At 31.6% G+C, this 22551-nt stretch overlaps 2 protein-coding genes and 1 long non-coding RNA gene across 3 annotated transcripts; 2 read left to right on the top strand and 1 right to left on the bottom strand.

The window, feature by feature from the left end:
• Positions 1–486: 486 nt before the first annotated feature.
• LOC126707235 (uncharacterized) lies at positions 487–4716 on the top strand. The gene is made up of 3 exons (XR_007648871.1): positions 487–638; positions 876–952; positions 4280–4716. It is a non-coding gene; the product is annotated as an uncharacterized LOC126707235 (long non-coding RNA).
• A 2785-nt stretch (positions 4717–7501) lies between these two features.
• LOC126704727 (copper-transporting ATPase RAN1-like) lies at positions 7502–18175 on the top strand. Its single transcript, XM_050403748.1, has 5 exons — positions 7502–7699; positions 8117–8314; positions 8471–8728; positions 8959–9336; positions 18122–18175. The coding sequence occupies exons 1-5, from the start codon at positions 7502–7504 to the stop codon at positions 18173–18175; spliced, it is 1086 nt and encodes a 361-aa protein (XP_050259705.1).
• A 637-nt stretch (positions 18176–18812) lies between these two features.
• Positions 18813–22252, bottom strand: LOC126704726 (uncharacterized). The gene is made up of 7 exons (XM_050403746.1): positions 22142–22252; positions 20837–20923; positions 20507–20737; positions 20235–20399; positions 20065–20124; positions 19830–19979; positions 18813–19178 (listed from the first exon to the last, which is right to left on the bottom strand). Exons 1-7 carry the CDS (start codon positions 22250–22252, stop codon positions 18813–18815), a joined length of 1170 nt encoding a protein of 389 aa, XP_050259703.1.
• Positions 22253–22551: the final 299 nt, after the last annotated feature.

The raw sequence follows: 22551 nt of genomic DNA, 5'->3' as shown, positions 1-22551 counted from the left end.
ATATGGGTTTTTGGTTCCGGTGGGATTTTGGTGGGCATTGGGTAGTGGTGGCGTGGTGGGCACGGTGGAGGTGTGGTGGTGGTGACTGGGCAGTGGAGGCGTGGTGATAGAGGTTAAGGGAAGGTGGAGGAGAAAATTGGAAAAAATAAAAAAGAAAAAATATATTTTATTGTATAGATATATTATTTTAATGACTAGAATAGGAAAATAAAAGTTTAGGATACTAGAGTTATTGTAAAATAGCATAGTATAATGATAAAGTGATTTTTTAGAATGATAAAATAGAGTAGAATTAGAATTTCGGGATGCTAACGCTCAAACATCGTTTGGCGTTTCAAAACTCTACCACGCTTGCAATTAAAAAATAGATAAGTTTCTCAAAAAAAAAAAAAAAAAAAAAAAAAAAAAAAAGAAAAAAAAGGAAGAGGAGGATAATTTAAATAACCGGTTAAAAAAAAAAAGAAGTTGCAATTAAAAAAACCCTACCGATTTCTTTTCATCGGACTGCTTAACATTTTCTCTCTCTAAACCAAAAAAAAAAAAAAAAAGCGATACTGCGATACAGAGAAAGGGAAGGATAAAAAAGAAGAAGCTTGCAATCCAGTGGAGAATCGTGCGATCAAACGTTTGTCTCAAAGGTATTGAGATACGGAAATAGGGATCGACCGTTAGGGTCGCCGCCCATATGTTCTGTTTTTAGTTTTAGAAAGTGGGGTTTTTGTAGGGAGATTCATTTGGGTATTATTTATGATTCAGGTATTTTGGTTTGATTGGTTATGATTTAGGTTTTTTGGTTAGGAGTAGTTTTGTTTAATTTATGTAAATAGACGGGTTAGCTTTGGTTTAATCTCTTACCTGGGTTGCTGTCAATTTAGGGATTTGAGATACGGAGATAGAGGTCGGCTCAACTCTGTAGCCAACGTAATTGGAACTAAACATAGACCAATGAAAGGTACGTATAAATTCTCTGAGTTCGAATTTGAATTGAAATTCGAATGTTCATTCTCTTTCTTTAAATGCTTTGTTGTGAATATTAATTCTTACGACATGGACAAGAACGGCAGAACCCTAGAAGTGCACAATGATTTGAATTGTTGCCTCTCCTCTCTCTTTACTGTTTTCTCTCCACCAACAAAAAATGAAAAACCCATTTGTTCTTTGATATTTAAAATTTCAAATACAATTACAAATTAATAATTTTTTTTTAACAACTTAAACCGTTTCACACCACTTAATTTTTTTTAGCCCTTGAAAATGTGTAGGAAAAAACATGTTTGCCGATTAATAATGGTTGATTGCTCAATGTTGCTGCTCTGCGCATCTATTACCTGAAACTAAAATGTGTAAAACCTTTTTAATGTTTGTGCTAAAAAATCATGTTCCCTGTTTGATTGTATATTTGTTTAAAGGAATGTATATTTGTTTTAAAGAATCAATGAATTTTTTTTTTTTTTTTTTTTTTTTATAGTAAATTATGTTTTTTTTCCCTTATTGAACTTGATTAAATAGCCAACATATTGCTTAAAATTATGTTGTTGAATATTTAGGGATTAATTGTTACTATTCTTCTGTTTTGAACAGAATTTCAGTAACTGTTACATTTAACTCTGTTCTTCACTTCCCACTTGATCATTTTGACCATAGCCTCTTCAAAAGGTAGTCTTCCTTGATTAATACTAGCATTCCTCTTAAACCAAATATGATACATAGTAGAGCAGAATGCCAATCTAGACACAATTCTCATCCTTGAGAAGAATCTCATGCCAAAAGAACTTTGGGATTTTTTAAAGGCACCAACTCATTATGGTTCACCATATATTCATCGAGAATGAACAATCACAAAACGAGTGATGCCTACTTTCAATTATCTTTTTACAAAGAACACACTGAGTATCAAGATTAGCACACCATCACTACACATTAAATCTGTTATGTACATTCTATTGTGAACTGTTAGCCTTAACCAGCCTATAAACACATGCTTTGTAATTACTTTGGGAAACCAGATGATGATCTTCATGATTTAAACTTGGGGAATTTCTTCCTAATATAGTTTCATGCACCTGCACAAGAATATGTCACTTTTTTCTCAGTAATCCAAATTAGCATATTTTCCCTTCCAAATTAGTTTGTAGTTTATATACCATAGCTGTCCAGTAAAAGTTGCAAGTACCATCTAAATGCTTCAGATTTTGTGGCAATTAGAAGCTACTATAACATACTAAATTATTGTGAAAGCCTCAAAAACCCTTAAAAATGCATGAACCTGCCATCATCTGAATGAGAGTTTTTAATTAATTTATTTTTGTATTTATCTGTTTAATGATTCGTTATAGTAAATATATATAAAATGCAGTGGGGCAGGCCCAATTTTTTTAGGCAATATAGCATTTGTTTTTGCATTTGTCCTAGATTCCAAACTAACCTAAATTAAGTCAAGTGCTTAAATAATTAGACAAATTAAATGGGATCTAGCAAAATCTGAAGGATATAAAGATGAAAAAAAAAAATCTATGTACTTCTATTGATCCACTAATTGTCTTCGATTAATGTTTTTGATTTGTCCATGGATCTTTATTATTATAGTTTGCTTGAATGCTGATTTTCTTTTTACTTATCTCATACTTTGTCTTACATTTTGTTCATTTACTCTATTTCTATTTCAATTGGCTTTGATTTGCATGTTTTAGCCAGCTTCTGTCTTTACTAATTGATTTCTTCAGCCAATTCTCCCTTGTACTTATTTCACATCCTTACCACAACTTTTTGTTATTCGAATTTGAATTAAAATCTGGATGTTTATTCTCTCTCTTTCAATGTTTGGCCTCAGATTATAATCTTTGTTTTTCCTACTTTACTAACATTATAATCTTTTCCAATTTGGAATTATTATATTCTTTGATTATTTACTGCCTTCTTTGAAATAGAAAATTAGAGATAATACTAAACAAAGGTGCACAATGTCGTCAGGGACAATCTAAGTTAGATGGTCTGCATTCATAGGAATAGGCAGTTGGTAAAAGAAAAATGGCCAAATAAAACCTCTCCCTCCTTCCAATTGTTAATTTGACACCCATTCTATTTCGCTTCTTTTCTGCAACACCTATACCCAAGGTCTGCATTTTGTTACTTGATGTGTTATACTCTTTATTTTGATGCCTTCTTCTTGATTTATCGTAATTCTGTTTTTTTTTTTTTTTTTTTTTTTTTTTTTTTTTTTTTGAGTGGCATCATGAGGTTTAGCCCTTCAATATGTGTAGAAAAAAACATGTTTGTCATTCAATAATCGTTGATTTTGTAGCATTTTATTTTTTTCAATATTTGTAGGTTTTGGTGTTTTGGGCTGTTTTGAATAAGTATATGATTCATAAAGCGTTTCATGTTCACATAATTTTTCATATGTGCATGCATCCACCCTTTGGTGTTTGTTCTTGAGTTTTTATTGAAAATTTTGCTTCGCAACCCAATGAAGAGATAAAAAGAAAGTAGTGGGCTGATTTTCTATTGATGAGTAATGGAATTTTAGGGATGTGCTTTAGCAATACAACATTTTGAATCAAAAGAAGGGGTCACATATTAGGTTTTACTTTCTCTACTAACAGAGGTTATATTTATTATATGTGTCCATTAAGGGTTGAGGTTTGGCTACCTTTTCCCCTTATTTCCTTTTTCTTCCCCAATTTCTTGAGTTCTATTTTGTTTAGTTTTCTTGAACGGATTATGTTTTGTCGATGGCTACATGCTAAAGTTACTGAATGCTTAAAATGAGGGTTCGTTTTTGTGATCACATGATTATTACACTTCTTTTTTTTCTTTTGCATCCTATTGATCTTATGCTATAGGAATTGATATTAACCTTCAAAGAAAAAGTAAAAAAATTGTTTGTGAGTTTTTTGTCATTTTCTTAAAGATTATGGTGCATTCTGATCTGGGTGCAGTTCAGAAACTGAGGCATCACTTGGTTGATGGCAAAAAATAAATTACATGAAGAATAAAATTTTTAATATTATTTTCCAGTTAGATACCTACTTGACTTTTTTTTTGGTTCTTGATTTAGTTTTGGTTGATTGGATGAGGTTTGATCCTTTAGTATTTCAGATTTTGTTTGTTCATTTCTCTGGTGCATTTTAATCCATGGTTATTTTTGTGTGCAAAAGAATCCTCTTCTGAAGTAGGGGACTCTGTTTTTATCTCTTTTCAGAACTACACTATAATTTCTCACATGTAACTTTCTGAATTCTGAACTAAATGTTGTGGGCTGTGTATGGTTGTGGTGCAGTGGGTATTCTTTGCTTAGTGATCCCCAGTACAACAAAGGACTTACCGATGCTTTGGTCATTCAGTTGACTCCTTACTACCAGTCTGTACTTATTGTCATGCTAACAAAAACAGGGGTTTCAGCCGGTTTTAACTATTATTGGATTTGAACCAATGACTTACTGCTTACTATTCAAGGGGAGGCGGAGCGCTAACAAAGAGAAAGCATTATCACTATTTGAAACTGTTTTCCATCCTACCTGATCTGCTGCTTTTGAAGAGTGATTGAAATTGTAAAACTTTGAAATCTGAAAGTGTAATGTATTTTGTTGTTGTAACTTTATAGTTGCTGGTGGGTGAATTTTCATTTATAAAACAATGAATATGATTGCTATTAAATTGACAGAAATTGCATGTAATTCATTTAGTAGATCATGTTTGGTTGGAGGACACCTCTTATACTTTGAGTTTCACACTCTAGAATACATTCAAAGATAGTGTGCAACAGCTAATGTGGCATGACCACAAAGCTGAAGCTGCAAAGGGGTATCAAAGATTTGATTGATTTACAGATACTTCTCAATAATGCTTAAAAATTTGCTAAAAATTCTACTGCACCAATATAATATGGACATCTAATCATGGTTAAAGACCATTTTAGACCATTTTAAAATCTGTTTGTCAAGTATACACTAACAGCATGTATGGATATACAATGGTTGACAATCATATTTATCTAAAACTAAGCAAATGGTATTCTGCAACATTTCGTTTCCAATTATTGTCTGGAACTGTTGAGGTTGTTTTCTTATTGATCAAGGCTGGCTAAGTACACTACAACTCATTACTTATCCCAAGAAAAAAGTACAGTACGACTCATTATAAAAGAACAAAGGAGAGATGCCTTTTAACTAAATTAGAATGTTTAGGTAATTAGCCATGTTAAAAGAACATAGAATCGCTACATAACATTATGAAAAGTTAGCTTCAGAGATCAGATTCATGTCCCCATAAATGTTTGCCCCTACACTTCCGATTTGAATCATCCATTATCCCAGTATGGGATCTCATACTTGCATAATGCATGAATGGTCCAATTTACGCAATGTAAACAATACATTGTAAGGGATATGCTACTTCCACTAATGTTATTGAGTGGGTTTATGAAGCAAGTATAAACATGTGCATGTCTTTATGTGTGCGTATTGGAGGACAGAGAGGGGCACAGTTGTATAGAAGGCAACCAGATTTCTGTGAAGCACTGAAGTATAATTTTTCTCAAATGGGAATATATGTCATACAAGTATTATCCTTTTTTTTTTCTTTTTTTTTTAATATATTTATATTTTTAAATTATTGAAGGAATGTCTTTTAAGTACCTTTCCAAACAAACAGATTGAGCATGTCCGCCGTAAAATCAATTGCTTTGTGGACATTTGCAAGATTTAGATAGTTCAAGGCTTATTAATTTATTAACCCTTGATAAGGAGGGTATTATGCTGTCATAATATAAAAAAAATTAAAGTTTTAATCAAGAGTTATATTACTTGGCAAGCCAAATTTTTATCTACCATGATAACCATTTGGAATAGTTTTTAACTTTCAACTTTAAGCTTTTTAACTTATTTGCTTACGTACGTTCTCATAAAATCCCAAGATTTTTTAGATACAAATATATTACTGCCTTTTTTCAAAAAAAAAAAAAAAAAATGCAAAGGTAATACATATAAGAGAAATATTTAATTTTTAATTTTGAGCCAAGTGAATTATAGAGTGTAAAAATTGAAGAATCCAAATCCAACTAGATTCTAAATTGGATTTCAATTTTTCACCACGTATTGATTTTTTTTTTTTAATTTTTGTGGCAACTGAATTATTGGATGAAAAAATCGAAAAAGTCTAAATCCTATTAAATTCTATATATATATATATATATATATATATATATATATAATATGAGAAACCATTACATATTTTAGAATTGTATGATTTAAAAAAAATATAAGATAATACTACGTATAATTTGAATCTCTTCCAAAAAAAATGTATAATTGTAATTGTTTTTAATTATACCCATGCATAGTGAAAAGGCATGTCTATTTTATTTCAATGTAATTTGTCAGGATCCTTTGTAAATACCACCAAAGTTTGGGTTCACTATTTCTGGACATTCCTAAAGTGCCACAATAAATACAAGGCTTAATTACAATTTAAAAGATAGGAATTCTTTATTTTTGTGGATTCAACCAAGCGGCACATTCTTTACAAAGAGAATTGAAATATTCTCAAGTGCCACATTGGAGATAAGAACAAATTAAATATTGACTTTTTGTTTCATTTGGTTTAATGTTTTGAGTTTTTTTTTCTCTCTCACATATACAAACAAAACTCTTTGCATTTCATTTCATCATTTTCACCTCTTGCACCTCTACTCCTTTATATATATTCCTATGGATAACCCTTCATGTAAGAGTGTCAATTAGGGTTAGCAGGCAGCGTGGACTGAGGTAGTCAGGCAGAGTGTAGAGGTGTGACATGAAGACTGGGAATTCGAGCAATGAGGCAGAGGCCTGAGGTGATTAAGGCAGAGGCGTGAAGATGAGTTTGTTTTGTTTGATTAGTGTAGAGGTGTGACGTGAAGACTGGGAATTCGAGCAGTGAGGCAGAGGCGTGAAGATGAGTTTGTTTTGTTTGATTAGTGTTAGGGATTTCAGATTTGGGGTTGGGTTGGAAGTGGCTTTGGTTTAGAGGGGAATTCATTTTGTTTGATTAAGGATCTTGGGTTGGCTGGCTTGGCCGGACGTGGGCCAATTTTTTTTGTTTGTATTGGACTAGAAAAATTGTTCAAAATATTTTTTTTGGGGGGGGGGGGGGGGAATGTCTATTTTTTTATATACTCGAGAGGAAATTTTAAAAATTTTGGGGGAGCCAAGTCGCTCCGCCCCTAGTTAGCATGTCGTGGTAGTGTCGTGTCGATATAGGGGTATTCAGCTAAATATTTCAACCTTGAACTAGACTCATTTAATAATTGTGTCATGACTCTTCATCCCTAAGACGACCTGTTGTTGAAGTAGGTTAACATGACACAACACGACCCACTTGACATGCTTAATAAATAGGTCGCGATGGTTGATACGAATGTGACCCGACTTATTTCAACCCGCTTAATATTAAACAGATTGGAATATTAGTGGTGGTGATTGCATGTCCTTGTGCTCTTGGATTGGCGACGCCAACTGCTGTCATGGTTGCAACAGGGGTTGGGGCTAATAATGGTGTGCTGATAAAAGGAGGAGATGCTTTGGAAAGGGCTCAAAATATTAAGTATATGATATTTGATAAAACAGGAACCCTAACCCAGGGAAAGGCCACAGTTACAACAGCAAAAGTTTTTACAGGAATGGATCGTGGAGAATTTCTTAGATTCGTGGCCTCTGCAGAAGTGACTTCCAATTCCCTACTAGTTTTCCAGTTTTTATTCAAAACCTCAGCTTTGTGTTTTTAGATTTTCCCAATTCTTGGCTCTGAATTATGGTGCCAGAGAGAGTTCCCAAGAAGACCTCATAATATGACAGCAATAAAATAAAAAATTCTTGCCATAATATTTTGACTCCTAAAATGGAAAACTTGCTTTTTACGTATGTTATTCTGACATTCTACACATTACACATGCAACATATATGGTAGCAGAGGACATACAAACGATTGAGTTTTCATTTTCTCCTTCTTCACCTAACACGATTTATTCCCTTCTTTGGGGTGGCGTGGGGGTGATGAAACTTCTATATATATATATATATATAGTAAGCAACAGAATAGTAGCATAACTTTTATTCTTTATTTTTATTCCCTGGCTTAGGCTAGCAGTGAACACCCGTTGGCAAAAGCAATAATGGAATATGCACGCCATTTTCATTTCTTTGATGAACCTTCTGCAACCAAGGATTCTCCAAAACATAACAAAAAGACCAATTCCAGATGGCTTTTTGATGTCTTGGAATTCTCTGCTCTGCCAGGAAAAGGTGTCCAGTGCTTTATAGATGAAAAACTTCTTTTGGTGAGTGTCCTTTACATTGAGATATGTAAATGTCATTATCTCTCAAAAAAAAGAAAAAAAAAAAAAAAAGAAAGATATGTAAATGTCAATTCATTCTTTAAGATGTGCTTCATTACTTTCTGGGATTGCTTACTGGAATTAATGTATCCTGAACAGGTTGGTAATCGGAAACTGATGACTGAAAGTGGAATCACTATTCCAATCCATGTTGAAGATTTTAAAGTAGAGCTTGAAGAAAGTGCCAAGACTGGCATACTTGTTGCATATGACTATAGCTTAATTGGTGTTTTGGGAGTTGCAGATCCACGAAAGAGAGAAGCTGCTGTGGTTGTAGAGGGCCTTAAGAAAATGAATGTCATGCCGATCATGGTTACAGGGGACAATTGGAAAACAGCTAGGGCTGTTGCTAGGGAAGTTTGTATATAACTTTTATGTGTTCTTCGGTTGAAGCCCGGATTTTAGCATTATGAAACTCAAAATTCTTTGAGTTCTGATATTTAGGCAACTATTATATTACTTTTCTAGGATCTGAGAGTTCGGTTCTTACCCCTATAATATCAATAATGTCGTAACCAAACTTAGAGGTTTTCATCTAAAACTCTATATTCTGTGAGTTCTGAAAAATAAATGATGATGCTGGGCAGGTTGGCATCCAAGATGTAATGGCAGAGGTAATGCCGGCGGGAAAAGCTGATGTTGTCCTAAGCGTAGTTGCAATGGTGGGTGATGGAATCAACGACTCCCCCGCGCTAGCTGCTTCTGATGATGGTATGGCAATTGGCGCTGGGACAGATATTGCAATAGAAGCTGCTGATTGTGTATTGATGAGAAATAACTTGGAAGATGTAATCACAGCCATTGATCTCTCAAGGAAGACCTTTACACGTATACGATTGAATTATGTGTTTGCCATGGCCTACAATGTGGTTGCAATCCCCATAGCTGCTGGGGTTTTATATCCTTCTCTTGGGATGATCATGTTACCACCATGGGCAGCTGGTGCATGTATGGCTCTCTCATCTGTAAGTGTAGTATGCTCTTCTTTGCTTCTTAGGAGATACAAAAAACCTAGACTTACAACCATACCAGAAATAACTGTAGAGTAGAAAGAGAACTGAAAAATTTTAGGCTACGGCTTTGAATTGAGATAAGATGGGGGTTCCATTAGAGTTTGATATCCCAATTTTGTATATTTCTGTTTTTCTTACACCGAGGGTGTAAGTTTGGCACCCCATTCAATTTAAATCCCCTAGTATAATAATGTCCTTAATGCCTTTTCTTTTTTAATTTCTACTTTTTTCCCACTTTGTTATTATATTTTTATTCAATGAAAATGATTATGCTCTCTCTCTCTCTCTCTCTCTCTCTCTCTCTCTCTCTCTCTCTCTCTCTCTCTCTCTCTCTCTCTCTCTCTCTCTCATTGTGGGGTTGTGCATCCATGTTTCAGTGTTTGTGTGCACTAGGCACACTTGCATTTCATGTGAATTTACATGAGGAAAGAGAAGGTATTTTATGTATGGGATATATGGACTCTCCCTCTTACAGCATGTGTCCCACACAATGTGGAGTCCATATGTTGTGAGAGGGTGAATGTATATATCTAATGTGCGAAATAATTATTTAAGAGAATGTTTGTTTGTTTGTGTACCATATATAAATTGTGGGAAAGTTCTCTAAATTGTGGGTCTCACTATATGCAACTGTACGTTACTATGGTATCCAGACTCATGTGGGCCTTGGGTTCTAACTCAGTAGTGTGGCCCATGGCCCCAATCTCTCTCTCTACCCATGGCCCCAACTTGGACCCACAAAAGCCACGGGCCCAAGTTTCGCATTGCCCAAAAGCCTAAAGGGTAGACAGTCTACATTGGCACGCACCTCGTTTTGCCACTTGGTCTTTGCTCGACGAACCGTTCCCGAGCAAGAAGAAAGGCGTTTGGATACACCATCCCTTGTATGCTCGACAATGCCTTAGGGAGTATCATTGCCGAATGTATCCACTGGAGTGGGAACCAGTTCTAAGGCCACTCTCACCACACCCTACTCCCACCTAAACACCCACTTACGATTAATGATATTAGACCTCCTAATGCACTAACTTTGAAAGCAATTATAATAACTCCACTAACACTTGGCTATACATATGAGAAGCTAAAGGAGGAAGGGGGGGTTTTTTGGGATGGAAAAAGTGGAAAAAGGAAGAGAGAATAGAGTGAGGTGAGTAACCCAGAGACAGAGAGATTGTTTCAGTGAGTCTCTATGCCGAGAACAACCCATCGTAGGAAATCCAAGCCCACTTTATAAATAATTTGTGAGCCTAGGTGAGGCCCAGCCCAATAGTCTTATTTTTTGAGTGCACAGCAGCTATATGCAAAATTAAAGAGTTGTTTTTTTTTTTTTTTTTTCATTTGAAAAATAAAAAGAGTTGTATTTTCATTTGAGGCAAAATAAGGAAACTTCTAAACCTTTTCATGGGATACTTTTAATTTTCTGTTTGTGTTTATTCTTTAAGGCTCTGTTTGTTTGGACTGAAAATTTTTTCTCCATTTTCGAGTGTTTGGTCCGACTAAAAATAACAGTCAACCTTACAGAAATGGTGAAGAACCCTTTTAATTCTTTGTTTGTGTTAAGGCTTTGTGTTTTGACTGAAAATATTTTCTCTATTTTTGGGTGTTTGGTTTGACTGAAAATAATGGCCAATTTGAAATTTTTTTCAAGTTGACTGTCATATAACTCCCTTTAAGACGTAAATTAATAAGAAATTTTACTTATTTTTTTTAATTTATTATTATTATTATTATTTTTCTCTGTAAAAACAAGTTTGAAAAATATCCCAATTCCTCTCTTTTTCACCTCCTACCTACCCCACCCATCACTACCATAAATTAGTCATGACCACCGGTGCCACCACTACAATTATTGACACCTCTACTGCGACCATTGGCACCAGAAACCCCTCTCTCTCTCTCTCTCTCTCTCTCTCTCTCTCTCTCTCTCTCTCTCTCTCTCTCTCTCTCTCGCCTAAACTATTGCAACCATCACCTCGGCAATCACAAACCATCCCGGCGACCCCTTGAAAGTTTAAATTTTGTGTTAAGATGAATTTCTTTCCATACTAGCAAAACACTTGAAAATGTTTTCCAATGCATTTTTAAGAATATAACTAAACACTTGAAAATATTTTCTTTGCAATCATAATATTTTTACCTAAAAATATTTTATAATCAGGAAATCAACAAAAAGCTTTTTGAAACCACTGTCCTTCCACTTGCAGCAAATCTCTCTTTAAATAGGTCAAACTGAAAGTTTCTCTTTTCTCGTGTAACGGAGTCAAACCAAGAAGAGGCTGACCTTTAGATAATCCAGAACCCAATGGAGCTATTAATAGCAAGGTTGGCTTGACCAATTTAAAGTCTATATTGTTGAATGAATCAACTTTAAAAGTTAATTGGCTCTCCTAGCCAAAGCCAAGTTTTCATTCTCGTTTCACTAGTATGCAAGCTTAACATTTTAATCTCTTTTATGAATTAAGAAAAAAAAAAAATTTGAGGCATGTACGAAAAAACCACAGTTGATTCGACCTTCTTAATTAATAAATTCTCTCACTTTTTTTTATTTAAATTTTTATAATTTTATTTTATTTTAAGTGGGAAGTTTTACAAACTACTGTTTGCATGTAAACAAGCTATAGCCAAGCCAAACCTAGTATTAAAAGCTCATAATTTTATTTATTTTACTTGAAATATAAGCAGAGTTCAAGCCCATCACTAAAAGATTATATGTTAAGCTTTATTCATTTTTTGGTGAACAAATGCATGTCTTTTTGATAAATTAAAAATGATAAATAGGAGGAGACCAGTGTGGCTTCCTTACTTAGTTTAAACTACAAAAGCTCGAACATGTTAATGAACTACTTAATTAACTTATTTTTTTTCTCTTATATATAACAAAATTATGAACTACTTAATGAACTACTAAATTTTTTAGCCATTACAAATCTATGCTAATAATCAATAACAAAATTATAGTTGAAATCATATTATTTAAATGAATTAGATAATACGATTTTCACTTATGAATATGTAAAAATTAGATTAACCAACCTTGTATTTGTTATAGCTTCAAAAAATAAAAAATAATAAAAAATTCTTGTGTTGTTACAAATTATATATAATTTTTACTATAAAATTGACTATTTATATTCTCAATAAATTATAAACACTAATTTGACATTTTATTAATTTATTTACAAACTTATAAAACTCAGTATAAAGTCCATATAATATAAGTATACTTTTATACATATATACATATTCTCTCCCACCTAAATTGTTAGACCTTTATTTATTCTTTTTTATTATTATTATTATTATAGAATGTTAGGCCCTTATTTTATTTTGAGATGTCCCAAAATGAAGCCCTCTTTGAAAAGTTAATATAACTTTCTTAACATACCATTTACTTTATTAAAAATTCAATATCCATCTTTCAATAAAATTTAAAGGGTCATGCTAATGGCTGCCTTTAAGACAATGGTTAACAATCCATTTTAGAAAGGGTCATGCTAACGAGTGCCCTTAGGGCACTTGTTAATAATCTATTTTAAGAAAATTTTGATACCACTTTTTTAGGAAATGAAAAAAGCTGTCAAAATATTAATTACTTTTTTTTCATTTCCCATAAAAACTTTTTTTAAATGGATTATTAACAAGTGTCCTTAGGGCACTCGTTAGTATTTCTCTTTTAGAAAAGTTTTGAAAAAACTTTTATGGGAAATAGAAAAAGTTGTCAAAACATTAATTACTTTTTTTTTTCTTTTCCCATAAAAACTTTCTTTAAATGGATTGTTAACCATTACTCTAAGGGCATCTATTATCATTTCCCAAATTTAAATTAGAGAGGGTGGTTTTGGAAAATTGAACCTATTTATGTAAAATACTATACATTAAATAAAGTTCTCTTAAAAAGTCGAGTTTTCACATTAATATATTTGAATTTGACTCAATTAATAGTTGAGTCAAAACTTAGGCTTGGACTTAACTCACACTACCGCTTCAAGGCCTAGGTAACTTAGGCCCCCACTTGTCCCAATTTGTTAAAGAAGGTTTTAAGGCCCCATTAAAGAAACAAAATATCTCAAAATTGTTTTTAAAAAATGCAAAAATTGTAGAATGATAATTTTTTTTCAAAAGAATAAAATATATGTGGGTTTTGCATTCTTTTCTCATCTTTAAGAAGGTTCAAAAATATTGAGCTAATAGATATTCAACAAAATTAAAACTCTAAATTATTTCACAAAAGAAAAAAATTGTTATGATTGTGTCAAATAAAAATAATTATTGGCAATCAAATTTCCTAACAACTTGTAAAAGAGATATTAATAAACCTAAATACAAAAATATATTAGCAATTTTCTCTTAAAAACCAAGAAGAATGGTTTTTAAATAATAAGTTGAATAGATTATTTTATAATAATATTTAAATATTAAATAATTCATATTATTGCCTTATGCTCCAAAATGTATTAAGTAAACCTGTTGACTTATTTGTTAAATAAAAATACAAAAAAAAAAAAAAAACTTTTTCCTTAATCGAACCCGAGCTATTATAAATAGTAAAGACAACATTTTTTTTTTATTGAAAAATTGTTTATTTTCACTTTATTGTTCTATGGTTAATTTCTAGAACCTGCATCCAATTTCATATTGTTCTTTATGTGAAAAATATCATATTGTTTTTTTTTTTTGGAGATTCAATATCATATTGTTCCCCAAGTTTCCTGTGGTATACAAATATTTTACCCTTGGCGTTTTCAGTTAGAATTTCAATTTTCATGTACTTCTAGAGAAACAAACAATTGTTTTCCTCAAAAAAAGATGTACTTCTAGAGAAAGAAAGAAACAATTGTTTTACTTTCTCAAACGTGAGGTAGCATGAAGATTGTAGCAAAAATGTTCAAATCAACGCAGCTTCTCCGCTAAATAATCAAAAAATTTTCAGCTCGAAGCAAACACTTGGTCAAATATCTCAAAAACAAATGTGTAGTTGGTCATAATTTCCTTAATCCGAATCACTTTGAAAGATTATCTAAATTTTCTTTATTTTAATCATTTATCCTTGTTTACAGTTGTCCATCATTGACTCAATACCAGCAGCTAGTAGCCTAGTACCTATTGGGCATTATCTGCATATTTGTTCTTTCACGCTACTTGCTCAACAAAAGTTTGGGAAAAGAAAAGTGAGGTAATAAAATGAAATGAAAAATAAATAAATAAATAAAAACTCTAGGATAATTAGATATCTATAATTATCTCATATGTGTTGTATAAAATATTTAAATTTCAAGTTTATGTTTTAAAATTATATGAAAAACACGAGTTTGTTGTTGAAACTAAATATATTAAATAGACTAGCATTATGCCCATGCGATGCATGGCTTAGTCAAAATTCATATGCAAATAATTTTTTTATTAATTTGCTTAAAATTAAATAATAAAAATATTTTACTTTTAAGTTATATAATGAATGCATATTGTGTTAGACTAAGATATCATAAAATGCGTATATAAAATGATTTTGAATAATACATTGAACTTTAAAGATAAAAGGATTCTAAAAGAAAAAAACAAACAAACTTTAAAGATAAAAGGATTTTGAATAATACGTTGAACTTTAAGACTCAATTAATCACGTATATTTAAATGTAAAAATCTTGAATTTAATAATAAAAAACTACCCAAAATAATAATTGAAATCATGATTAGGTGGAAACCTCAATTCAATAATTATGAACAATCTAAATTACTAAACATTTTAAAATTTAAAATAAAGAGACACACATGAGAATTTAATTTTTGTTCTTGAAAGCATGGGAGAGACATTGAAACTTGAGTGAGTTTCACCCAACCAAAAAAATTAAAAACAAAAGAGGATACACACACACTTCAAGTTTAAGTCCCATGCATTGCATGGGTTTTGAGTATAAACTCATAGAACGTATAATTTTGTTTTAAAAAAAAAAAGCTAAATGAATTAATAATATATAATTGAAAGTAAAAATCATGCTACAAGTGTGTTTATATGCATGACAAAAAGTTTGAATTCAAAATTTATTACAGAAAAAAAGGGAGTGTTGTCTTACCCCTATTAGGCTAAGTCTTACCCCTAATAGCAAATGTATTAGTCTTTGGAAGTGGTATCTCATACGAATTAGTATTTCAATTGTGGTTTTTTTTTTTTTTTTTTTTTTTTTAATACAAGATAGAAATTCTACTCTAACCTAATCTAAGTGTATATGTATGTGAAACTTCCTCTTAGAAACTTGAATCTCGACCCTTGTACGCCACATCTCACAAACACTTATACTTGTTGAATAACTATCGCATGTGTAAAACTCCCTACTGGAACTTGAATCTCGAACCTTGCCCATCACACCTCATAAACACTTATACTTTTTGAATGACCAACGCACCAAGGGTGCGCAGTGGTGTTTCAATTGTGGGTTTTGGTAGTTAGAAGTTAGCACATAGTAGTTAAAAATTAGCAAATTACTTTGAATTTAAGAATGTATGTGAGAAGTTTTTATTAATTTTTTTGAAGTTAAAGAAAAATAGCTTAAACAAAATGAAAAAATAATAATGAAGAAAGAATGCATACTTGTGTTGTCATGAGATTTAAGCATTCATATATTAGAGTAAACTTCACTCCAAAAAGTATATATATATATATATATATATATATATATATATATATAGGTCGAGTTTTATTTGATATATAATTTAAATCCTATTGGAATTAAGATTTCTAATCAATGTGCTTGTTGCTATCTCATAAATTCCATAAAAAAGTGGAACAAAAAAAAGTCGTATGAATAAAAAGAAAAAAGAAAACATTTTTTTATGGGAAAAAAGGAAACATTGATATAGAAGTTGATACTTTTTATCTTTATGAGAAGGAAGAGCAGGTGTTTACTTTAAACTCAAATGTTTATTACATTATTTACAATTTTTTTTTTTTTTTTTTACTTTATCTAAAAACAAATTTTTACTTTATCCAAAAACATTTTTGAACAAATAACTTGCTATCTTTCATTTTTTTTTATGGAATACGAACCAATAACGTTGCTGTTTTTTTTTTTTTTTTTTTTTACTTATGACTGTGTAGTAATATAAATTAAGTAAAAATAAATTAATAATAAAAGAATTAGATGAGGAATTTGGATTGTAAACAAATTAAGATTTTTATCAACTTAGAAATTATAGGAGAAGAAGATAAGAACAAATATATATATATATATATATATATATATATATATATATATATATATATATATATATATATTTTACTATAAAAAGACTAAAAATATTTCTGCAATTTGGTGCAACCACTTGCTGCAGCTACGACTTCTAAATAACCCAACTTTTATTATCTATACTATCTTTAGGAGGATTCCTCTCTTTGGACTAGACTTTTATATGGTTCAAAAATACTCCTAGACTCTACATTTAACAAGGAAAAAACTTGGGGATAACCAGGTAAAAATATATCTCCAACGCTACTTAAAAAGCCTATAAAATAAGACACTCTCTGACTAATCCATGTTTTCAAAAACCAAAAAAAAAAAAACTTATCCAAAATTTAAAAATTTTAAAAATTTCTAAAAATTGAGATCAATGGAAAATTATGACAATAGACCAAAAAAAGAAAAGGAAAAAGAAAAAAAAAAAGATACTAGACCCATATCTTCAAAAAAAATTCAAAATTGAAAAAAAGAAAAATAATGACACTAGACCAAAAAAAAAAAAAAAGCTTCATCACTCGCGCAAAGCTTGTATGATGAGACTAGTATAGTATATGATATAAAATTTGGCTTATATGTTAAAAATGAATAAAATGTGTAAACATTATTTAGTGGTATAATGTAATAATATTAATAACCTTTCCCCCCCATTTTTTGTAAGATAAATATCCTAAACCACCAACCCCACACACATATATCTATTTTTTTTAGAATAAAAACATAATATATATATATATTTATATTCATGGACAAATTGGAATAAAAATTTATTTTTGGCTTTTTTAAGGGCCATTATAGTCCATATGGGTCTATAGCAATGATTTTGGGTGTTCTAGATATCATCACTATAGGTTTGGTTTTTGTAGTGCGAATTCTCTTGTGCATTCATTATAGAGGTTTCAAACGGGTCTTACATATATTGGGAAGTAGCTAAAAATAAAAAACAAATATTCTTTAATTTAAAAATGGCTGGACTTCTCATGCTCTTTAACATGCTTATGGTTCAATCAGGTTAATTGTTGAAATGGTTAAAATGATTAGAGAAAGTGGCAATGACTTATATGTTAAAAATGAATAAAATGTGTTATTCAATTGTAAAACGTTATTTGGTGGTATAACATAATAATATTAACTGCCCCCCCCCTCAAATTTTTTGTAAGAAAAAATATCCTCTCTCTCTCTCTCTCTCTCTCTCTCTCTCTCTCTCTCTATATATATATATATATAATGAAAACATAATATATATTCATGGACAAATTGGAATAAAAATTTATTTTTGGCTTTGTTTATGGCCATTCTACATTATATTCCATACGAGTCTATAGCAATGATTTTGGGTGTTTTAGATATCAAGTTTTTATAGTGCTGTTGCTCTTGTGCATTCGTTAAAGAGGTTTCAAACGGGTCCTACCTGTATTGGGAGGTGGCTAAAACTAATAAACAAATGTTCTTTAAATTAAAAATGGCTTGACTTCTGATGCTCTTTAGCATTCTTTTGGTTTGATCAGGTTACTAAGGCTGATACCATGATCGACGAACCAAGCAAGCTTCTTGTGAGCTAATATGAAGTATTATAAAATTTATATTAGATTTACATGATTTATAGTTTCTAAACTTCTATGTCACCTCTCTCTCAATATATTGAATATTACTAAACTTGTTTTCATTACTAAATTAACTTTTGATTTAAGAATAATAGTAATTCCTTTGCTTAGGAATTTACTATTTATGAGTTTTTTTTTAAATGATTTTTACTTGAATGATTATTATACATATTTTTTTTTAATGCTTATTTATGCTGTACTATTTTCTATGACAGTTGATACCACATTTTGTCTAGCCCCAATTAATGAGTCAAAACAATGATAAAAATCCAAAAAAATTAATAAATAAATCAAGATTTTTAAAGCCAAAAAGGGGCAATAAATAATTGCAACATAATCGGATGGTGAATTAAAAAATTGAAACAATTAAATCTCTTCTGATAAGAATTAAGACCAATTAACTTCCACTATATTAAATTTCAAAATTTCAAAATTTTACTACTCCACATAATAAATTTTTATTTTCATTTATTGAATCAAAGAGTTTCATATTACATATGACTTATTGGTACATTGGGTGTGACATGAAGAGAATAAGAAAAATAAGTGTCCTCTTCTTATTTTTCATTTTTTCTCCTTAAATTTGAAGCAATAATCATGGACAATTAGGGTTTCTACCAGGACCACCATAATAAAAGTTGTTTATAAAATTTGTGACATTATAGCAATTTGGTTTCTCAGCGACAATGTAACTTTTTTTGGGAAACCTGAGAATGTTTGAACCATCAATAATTTGTAGATTTGTGAAGTAACTAGCCCTGCTGAACCCTTCTTCAGGGAAATGACCGCTGCCCATTTGTGTGGAGGTGTGCTGCCCATTTTTTTGTTGGTTTAGTACCAATCCTCCCCATTGGATCTGTGAAGCGCTTTCAGATAGGGATATGAATCGGGAGGCAGGCCAATATCCCATTAGATACTTATTCCCAATTTGCAACCACCAGTCTCCCCCTCCTTTGATGTCCTACCTCATTGTACATGCCATGCAAATCAGTTTGTAATATTTTGAATGATAAATGAAGGTATGAATGTTAAATATTCTTTCACTTATTTATGTGCATACAAATGCCTGTAATTGATGCGACAATATACATATTTAAAAAAAAAAAAAAAAAGATATCTATATTTAAAACATAAAAATAAATGTGAAAAAAATGAATGAGAAAAGTATAAGTGAGAGAATAAAAACCAAGTATATGCGAGAGAATAAAAACCTATCGGTAAAGCATTATATTTTTGGTTTGATATATATTTCTATTGAAAGAGAGGGAAAAAAAAAAAGAATCTTTTTTTGTGCAGAACAACTAGACTTAAATTTGCGGTCTTAAAAAATGAGTCAGATTAGAATTAATTGAGTATAGAAAAACTTGAAACTTTAAATTTAAGAAGTTGTATGTAATAATAAATAAACCGAGAAATAAGAATTTCAAACATAAACTGTTACAAATAAAACCAGAAGAATATAATAGGGCTTGGGCCTTGAGCCATATCTGTAACATTTGTTGCTATGATTTTTTTTAATAGAAAAAGTACATATGATATGATCATATATATATATATATATCCAAAAATTAGAAGTATTTGATAAAGTAATTAAATTGAAATTTCTTACTACCTTCCAGATAAGGAAGTGGAGTTCATATTGGGAACCAGCATAGACGGAAATAGGGTTGAGGCTTCCACCCAGCGCAATTTCCTTGTTGATTTGAACAAAGCCAGGTGAGCACAATAGATTGTTGCAGCCCCCAGTTTGATTTATATCTTTCTGCAGGAATGAATAAAAGACTATTTTTTGAAAACCAGTAAAAAGAAACAATAATGGTGGGGAAGTAAAAAATTAAAACACGTACATTAGTATAGGAAGAATAGAAGAGTCTAGAGTTGTAATCTCCATATAATTTATAGCTGACCTGTTATTACACACAAGTAATTTTTGTAAAAATGAAAATTATTAGTAATTCAATGTTTTGCAAGGGCCTAAAAGAAAAAAAGTGATGATGAATTTAAATAATAAATATACCATCCAGCCAGCAACAATGCTATTCATATCTGTAGTTGCGTTACCACCTAGGATCCAGAGTTGAGACGTGCTGTACTCATCTTGTTCCTGGATTTGGGGTTTCCAAGCGTTTATGGTTGCCTTAGTTCCATAATACTTATCTCCTGTCACAAAAACTAGTGCATTCTAGAAACTCAACCAAAAAAACATGAAGGTTGTGAGTGTCGACTTCTTGAGTGTCCTTAGTAGTAGTAGTAGTAGATATCATTGAGTTCAAACCTATTAAGTTGTACCTCACTGAAAGCAGTTTTATTGGTGTCCGTGGCATCAAACTGAGGGTATTTGTTCCATCCATAATTTGCTACAGAGCTTGCCCTTAATAAATCTTCTTCTTTAGTTCTTCTGATGGGAATAGTTTCTTCAGGACACCTTCCATTCAAGTGCCATAGCTGAGTAATTTGGGACTCGGACTTTGAAGAGACATCATCGAATGAAAGCCCTTCTGGGTGAAAACTTGGTCTCATCTAAGGCATATGTGGGCAAACCCAACCCCATACATACATAAAATAGGGATCAAATTATTAGCGGTTCCAAATGATCAATTGCTTAATTAAACTAGTCACCTGAATTGTATGATTCTTGAAGAAAGGATGATCAAAAACTGGTTGGTTTTTGATATGTACGCAGTCGATTATATCTCCATCTGGGCTCTGTATCATATACATTTTCTCATTACACACAGAGAGAGAGAGAGAGAGAGAGAGAGAGAGAGAGAGAGAGAGAGAGAGAGAGAGAGCTAAAAAGAAGAGAAAAAGAATGTGAGAATATATAAAAGGACAAAGTTTGGCTACAAAATTGGTTGTAACTTAAGGCAACAACTTCCTTTAAAAAAATTAATATTGCTACATATTTTAAAAATCTAATTGTTAGATGCATGTCTTTTTTAACCCTTAACACGTATGTCAAATTCAAAAATTCTCAACAAACAAACTCAAATTCTCAAATTTCAATCAAAAATCAACCCTGAATCAAACTAGAAATTCTTATACCCAAGCTCAAAATTCTGAACAACTCAAACTCAATTCTCAAATTTTAATCAAAACCCAACATGAATCAAACCATAAATTCTCATACCCTAACTGAAACTTCTCAACAAGTTAAACACAATTCTCAAATTCAATAATATAAAAATCAAATTTATCAACCATAAATCACACACAACAAATTACCAACAATTAAAAAAAAAAAAAAGAAAAAAAAAAAAGAGGAGGAAGAGCAATTAAGATCTAAGAGAACTCATGGTGCAAAGCCATGCAGAACCCACCCCAAATCTCAGCCACCCATTGCAACCATAAAACCTAGCTACCTGCCACCCACCATAACCCACAAACCAACCAAAAACCCAAATCGATAAAATAGAAGTGGAGGTGGTGATTGAGGATAGTGAATTGAATGATTGGATTAGGAAAAAAAAAAAATAGAAGAAGGTTGAACTGATAATCGGAGGTTGGAGCTGACGATGGTTGAGGTTGAGTCAGCAATGAGTGGTGTTGGAGATGAGTGGTGTCGATGAACCTGAGAGTGATGAGTGGCATGGTGGCTTTGGTTTGTGGGAAGAGAGAACTTGAGAGTGAGAGGGATGAGGGGTTGTTTTACTCATGAGAGAGAGAGATAGAAAGTAGAGAGAGGGGGGGGGGGGGGGAGCTGTGTGAAAGAGAAGCGTAAAATGTTTTATACTTTATTTAGGAGTAAAACATTTTATGCTTGGGAGGGGTTTTTTTTTACAGTTTGATTATAAAATATTTTACAGTTGACCGAATTTTACATCCAAACAAACATGGTAAAATGTGTAAAATAATTTCCAAAAAATATTTTACTTCGAAACAAATGGAGCATAAAAAACAATGTTATATGAAGTAATTAATAACCTTGATGGATTTAAGAGCAGGCTTGTTGAGGCGCTTCAACTGCCGTTGAATATCCAATTTTTGTTTCTGACCGAAGATGGTGTTGGTGTTTCCAATTCCATTTGCTACCATTGGTATGAGAAAGCACAAGTACAAGGTCATCTTTACTACCTTTGACCACCTCCTCCCCCTGACACAAGGTGACGCCATAACTAACTAATACTTGAAGCAGGTTGCTGGTTTGCGCTGTGCAATGATATTGCTAGCTTTGGTCGTCCCCTTTGCAATACTTAAAAATGTTCAATTGTTTGTCTTTAAGTTGTTACACATTCTCTCTATCTATCTATCTATTTATAATCATCTATTTATAGTCTATCTATTTATAATCTATCTATCTATTTACAAAGAGAATTGAAATATTCTCAAGTGCC

Source organism: Quercus robur, chromosome 11 (genome assembly GCF_932294415.1).
Source record: "Quercus robur chromosome 11, dhQueRobu3.1, whole genome shotgun sequence".
Taxonomy (NCBI): Eukaryota; Viridiplantae; Streptophyta; class Magnoliopsida; order Fagales; family Fagaceae; genus Quercus; species Quercus robur.
The sequence above is the reverse complement of the archived record's forward strand: the minus strand, read 5'-3'. Positions and strand labels throughout refer to the sequence as shown.

What these genes read in the sequence shown, in the direction of transcription:
- LOC126704726 (XM_050403746.1), bottom strand. Translation starts at nt 22,252, where the DNA reads ATGGTAGCAAATGGAATTGGAAACACCAACACCATCTTCGGTCAGAAA. An exon ending in ATAAAACTGCTTTCAGTGAG is followed by an intron (nt 20,400 to 20,506) that starts GTACAACTTAAT and finishes TTGAGTTTCTAG; the next exon opens with AATGCACTAGTTTTTGTGAC. An exon ending in GCATTGTTGCTGGCTGGATG is followed by an intron (nt 20,125 to 20,234) that starts GTATATTTATTA and finishes GTGTAATAACAG; the next exon opens with GTCAGCTATAAATTATATGG.
- LOC126704727 (XM_050403748.1), top strand. Translation starts at nt 7,502, where the DNA reads ATGGTTGCAACAGGGGTTGGGGCTAATAATGGTGTGCTGATAAAAGGA. An exon ending in CTAGGGCTGTTGCTAGGGAA is followed by an intron (nt 8,729 to 8,958) that starts GTTTGTATATAA and finishes GATGCTGGGCAG; the next exon opens with GTTGGCATCCAAGATGTAAT. An exon ending in CATGTATGGCTCTCTCATCT is followed by an intron (nt 9,337 to 18,121) that starts GTAAGTGTAGTA and finishes TGGTTTGATCAG; the next exon opens with GTTACTAAGGCTGATACCAT.